Source organism: Schistosoma mansoni (genome assembly GCF_000237925.1).
Source record: "Schistosoma mansoni, WGS project CABG00000000 data, supercontig 0222, strain Puerto Rico, whole genome shotgun sequence".
NCBI classification, from domain to species: domain Eukaryota; kingdom Metazoa; phylum Platyhelminthes; class Trematoda; order Strigeidida; family Schistosomatidae; genus Schistosoma; species Schistosoma mansoni.
The window spans coordinates 111,540-117,322 of record NW_017386088.1 but is presented as its reverse complement, the minus strand read 5'-3'; the positions used below and the strand labels follow the sequence as shown (position 1 = coordinate 117,322).

General features: G+C 37.2%; 1 protein-coding gene and 1 non-coding gene across 2 annotated transcripts in view; one reads left to right on the top strand and one right to left on the bottom strand.

Moving 5' to 3' along the window:
- Window positions 1–5,783, bottom strand: part of Smp_142030 (AMP-activated protein kinase, gamma regulatory subunit, putative) — a gene marked incomplete at its 5' end in the record, with an annotated part of 15,412 nt that overhangs the window by 8,246 nt on the left and 1,383 nt on the right. Inside the window, 2 exons of the mRNA XM_018792087.1 lie at window positions 1,610–1,684; window positions 2,752–2,832. Coding sequence (XP_018647266.1) covers window positions 1,610–1,684; window positions 2,752–2,832 — 156 coding nt within the window. The remainder of the gene's footprint in view (window positions 1–1,609; window positions 1,685–2,751; window positions 2,833–5,783) is intronic.
- Window positions 479–545, top strand: Smp_tRNA_00343_Gln_TTG.1.1. Its single transcript has one exon. It is a non-coding gene (tRNA).

The following is a 5,783-nucleotide window of genomic DNA, read 5'->3' as shown; positions in this document are numbered from 1 at the left end:
ATAGCCCACGTAGTCACCAGTACAGAAAACGTCTTAAATATCACTTCTCATATGACATGAAAAAGGAAGGACACCAAACAATCTCATGATTGCCACTTTCATGGAGGATGGGAAAAGATGGGAAGAATCATTCTGACACAAAATTCTGCGATAAATTGTGATATAATAATTTGAGTCAAATCCTACTTCCTTCAAACTCTTGGTGAAAAAAATACAAGTACTGTATTATCCTTGTTAAAATCATGTTGATTTTCCTCGGAATCTGGATTGCGCAGATAACGGGAATAACTAATGTGAATTGGGAAAGAATGAATGTCTCTGTATTTGTTGTTCAGTGGTCAATAATGTATGTAACATCTAACATTGTTCCGTTCATTTAGTAAGTCGATCCTATGTATGAAATTATAATCCTCTCTCTGAGAATTTCATTCCAAACTACTAACTTCACCCTATTGCACAAGAAGGTGGCTATCACGACTCAGTAGCTAAGTGGATAACGCGATGGCGTTTGAAGCGAAAGGTACTGGGTTCGAGTCCCAGAGTGAACATCAACTCTGAGATGCAAGTACATCCAGCTGACGAGTCCCAAATAGGACGAAACGCGCGTCAAACTGGATTCCACTGCTAGCCACTATCTATCTTTTCTTACCAACGTTTTTGTTTTCAATTCAATAAGATGAGATTCACTACAATGGCATGTTTATGGTTAAACAAATTTAGATAGCTTTAGATGATTGAAATGAAGTTTCCAGTGAAAACCACACTCTTATGTATAGTAGTTGCACACTAAATGAACGGAATGGTGTACGAAAATATTAGATATTGCAATTATATTGAACATTAGAATACAGATGGTCATTATTATTATTATTTAAACACATAAATATCGGTACAAAAGGGCACCAGATATATATGCGCCACACAAATCTCATTTGATTTGTGTGAGGGCTGTGATACTGCACAGGTGCCCAAACCGAAACAGGTGGTTTTCTTAGGGGCCACAACCGGAGACTTTGACCTAAAGGTATGATCCACAAGGCAGTGGATCATAGTAAGGAGATACAGTCACATGGTAGCCGATGACCAACGATTGATTCATACACCATTTGTTCCTTCAGGATACTGGAGACCATGTGCACTATTGGTTTGGAATGAGGGTTTTCCAACTCCCCTAGGTGGATCCTCAGTGTCCATCGACCGGGTTAAAGCGCCGGACATTCTCTTTTCGTCCTCTCAATTTCGTGAACAACACCCGTGGTGTGAGAAGGCAGTGAGTAGGACTTCCCAGTCAGAGGCCGTATACGCGTGGCCATGTGAGAGCATTTCAAGAGAGCGGGTGGGCCCTCCCCACTCCCGGCCGTACCAGGGCATTTAACGGCACTCTTGAAAATACTCACTAATAATAACTAAACGTAAATGTAATGAAGACTATAAATAATTCTATTCATCCTCAGTGTCCACCAACCCAGTTAAAGTGCCGGACATTCGCTTTTTGTCCTCTCAATTTAGTAAACAACAACATCCTCACATAGCGGATCAGTTTTACTCAGTTATTGTTTTTTAAAGAAAAAGGTAGATAAGTAATGAATATAATTAATGTGTTACTTACACCGGATTCAACAATTTTCACCATAACATCTTGTAAACTATCTGTTTTCAAACATGTCAATGGAGCTAAATAACGCTATAATACAATGTAAAAAAAAGAAATGGTCAATTGAATTAGAGGGTTTATAAGTTTATTGATTGGTTACATATTACTAGGTAAGAAAATTCCTTTCATCAATCTAAGTGATTCGATATTTCTATGATGTTAGTCGTCAACCTGGGTGCATTTACAAACTTGAAGAAAGTGAAGCTCCTTATGAAATTTAAGTCAACATCACCAAATGCTATATTCATAGATATTACTACTAAGCTTTTGGGGTTATGACTCCAATTTATTATTGAATGTTTTTCGAGTACAAAGTGCTGATCAAAGTATCAACTTTATCAAGATGACTGATAGACCCTACTGATCAGTGTCAACTATCACGAAATCTTAGCGTTCTCCAACCCACTCTGTCCCGGGGCTTCCTTTCTAGTTCTATTCAATTTTTGTTCATTCTTCTCGCGTCTGTCTCAATTTCTCGGCGTAATGTGTTCTTTGTCCTTCCTCTTTTCCTTTGGCCTTCAGGATTCCATGTGAGGGCTTTCCTTGGGTGATTTCTTGAATGTGTGTCCTATCCACTTCCAGTGATTCTTCCTGATTTCTTCCTCCGCTGGATGGAATCTGGTTTGTCCTCTCTCACAGTAGAATGTTGCTGATAGTGTCTGGCCAACTGATCCGAAGTATCTTGCGTAGACAACTGTTGATAAACACCTGTGTCTTGTGGATGGTGACCTTCGTTGTTTTCCAGGTTTCCGCCCCATACAGTAGAACTGTCTTGACATTTGTATTGAAAATTCTGATCTTGATATTGGTTGACAACTATTTTGGGTTCCAGATGTTCTTCAGTTGTAAATATGCTGCTCTTGTTTTGCCGTGAATTCTTCATATCCATTTCTTTTTTCTCTTTTCAAATTCATTTCACTGGATTATACTCCTTGAATAACATCTTGAAACCCTAATCTATTCGATTACTGCTTATAGTCTTACCACCTTTACCTTGTATGGGATTTGAATCGACAACTACATCTCTGTGCTAATGTAGTATGGCAATTTGAATTAATATAAAAATCTTTATTAAAAATCATAGAATATAAACTTACATCACGATTGAATCGACGATATTCAAGTGCATCATATACACGAACATTTAAATTGTTATATGATCGTGTTATAGCCAAATTCTAAAATTAAATATATTTAAGAATAGAAGTCATTTAGTTCACATTATTATCCTGGTTCAAACTAAGAGAACAAACAAAACAAGGTAATCTGTTACTACTCGAACTAAGTGATCTAAAAGTGTTGTAATATAGTGTGGTCTACTTATATCCATATAAGTAGTATATAGCGATGGTCAGACATAGAATGTATTTTGGCAGAAGAAAGAACTGAAATGAAGCACAATCTGTAGGAAAATGCATGGACAACGGAATTAGAGTAGATGAATTGATATTTCCAGAAGTAACAGTGAAGATTGAGACAATTGGTTGTTATTTTGCAAATTAACTGTTTACTGTATGGTTATGAGAATATAGTGAGATAGTCTGTAATTTATGCTTGATTACATTCGATTGTCCCCAGTCGTGTTCTTCTTCACTACAGTACTAACTGAAAGATTTAAATGGTATTGTAATGAACGAACATTCAAGTGGGGGAAGACCAATTTATTGTTTAATGCATAATTACACATACATTAAATACATCATTTGCATATCTCCTTTAAACAGTCTCTTACAAGCTTGATTATTTCTTTATTTCTGGTGTTAACTTGAAGGTTTAGGTTTCCTTTTCTCTTCTCTTCATTTCAATCTTCTCAACTTTCTGCTCACAGAACTTCCAGATACATATGCGCCACACAAATCTCATTTGATTTGTGTGAGGGCTGTGATACTGCCCAGGTGCCCAAACCGAAGCAGGTGGTTTTCTTAGGGGACCACAACCGGAGCCTTTGACATAAAGGTCTGATCCACAAGACAGTGGATCATAGTTAGAAGATGCAGTCACATGGTAGCCGGTGACCAACGATTAATTCATACGCCGTTTGTTCCCTCAGGATACTGGAGTCCATGTGCACCATTGGTTTGGAATGAGGGTTTTCCAACTCCCCTAGATGGATTTTCCGTGTCCACCAATCCGGCTAAAGCGCCCGACGTTCGCTTTTCGTCCTCCCAATTTCGTAAACAACACTCCCGCCACTGTGAGAAGGCAATGAGTAGGACTTCCCTGGTAGAGGCTATATACGCGTGGCCTTGTGAGAGCATTTTGAGAGGGAGAGTAGACTCTCCCCACTCTCAGCCGTACCAGGGCATTTGGGGCATACTATTTATATCTGCAAACATAAGTAATATACACCTCAGCATGATTTAGTAGCAGTACATCATGTCTCACTGATCTTCAAGAATATCACACAATAAAAGTTGGCCAGTAAATACAAAGCGTTATCCTTTATTAGAAGTAAAAATCATTGTATAAATTTTTAACTAACCTTAAATTATGATGGAAAAAGGGATTAAATGGTTAGTGTCAATTGATTCAGTGACAAAATAAATTGATAAACAGGATTATTCACCATGATATACACCATGATATAAAATCTTGGGTAGTTAAATTTCTACCACCTGGACTAAAACCTGTAAATGTCACTTTCATTTTAATCATATTTTATCGTTACGATTTCTGAGTCCTTTCTTATGTGGGTTTATGGGTATGTGTTGCTAAGGGAGAGATCCTTTGTCACAATGAAACAGATGTCCTATACTATTTGATTTCCGATTATTTTCCACCCGTTGTTGCTACAGAATATCATCGAATGATGGTGCCGTCATCATTTGCCTAGCACTTTGTATGTCATTACTATCGGCCTATAAAAAATATCTACGTTTGTACAGTTAACACCTTCAGATTTTCGGGTAATTGTCGCTGCCTATTTTCTTTTCCATTTTGCATTACTGTATGATGATTATTATAACGGAACAAATAGTGCAGAGTTTGGTTCTGGTTTTTTCGGATTATAATTAGTTGTAATTTTGTTGGTAAGCTTTCGGTCAACTTATAAACTACTGCCAAATGATTGACTATTCTCATTTTGTTGCCAATCTACTATTCACAGACTCTCCTACTTATAGTCAACCACATTTGGCTTTTTCACGAATGATCATTAGTTTTCATTTACGGTGTTATGTGGTCCTTTATGTCTGTATATAAACTGTGTCTGTTGAAATATAAATGTAGTAGAGGCTGGTTAATGACTTTTGGACTCGAGGTTAGACATGGAGAGGAGTTTGCGAATAGTAGATCTATAGAGGAACCAGGCTGACAGTTCAAGGTCCATAGTGCTGGTCGGGCGTGTAACTGGACAAGTAACAGACACTAAACTATAAGACAAATAGCAGGTACAAATAAATTTAGGATTCTAATTTGTAACTGTGCACTTGATATTTGCTAGCGGCTTTGGATCCGTTTATCTAGTGTAGTTGAAAATAATTATAGGTTGATCGTTTAGTTAGTCGTTTTTCGCTACGGAAATGCGAATCCGACTTCAAATTACAGAAAATTCCAGACTGATATTAAGCACATAGAATCTTTTGAAATATCAGTCCACTACGATTCACTATTTCCAAATATATTATCAATTGATGAGATCTTGTAGTGTCGGTTACTATGTTAAGCCCGCATAACTTATTCTAGCTACTGGACAGGCCGATTGATCTATTCTTCTTTAGTCATGCTTTGACCTTATTAATTAATCACCTATCAAACTTGACTATTTTATATGAGAGTATGTGTATGTGTACACTTCTTATCCTATTCATCATGTCTGTGGTTTATTTTATGTGACTATAAATATTGATTAACGCTTGATTAAATGGAGTTCGTTCACACGTATTCGAAATCGATTCTCGTATTTGGCTTATATTAATGCTGTTATACGCTAATACGAGTTAAGTGGATGACTGTATATGAGAATAGTCAGGATGTATAATTTGACAACAATCATTGATCGGAACAGGCGATCAGAGACAAAGCGAAGGAAGCGGAGAAAGGAGAACAAAGTGAAATGACGTCCAGTGAGGAAGGCATGTGAGCCAACTCCACTTAATCAAGTCACATAAAATAAACCACAGACATGATG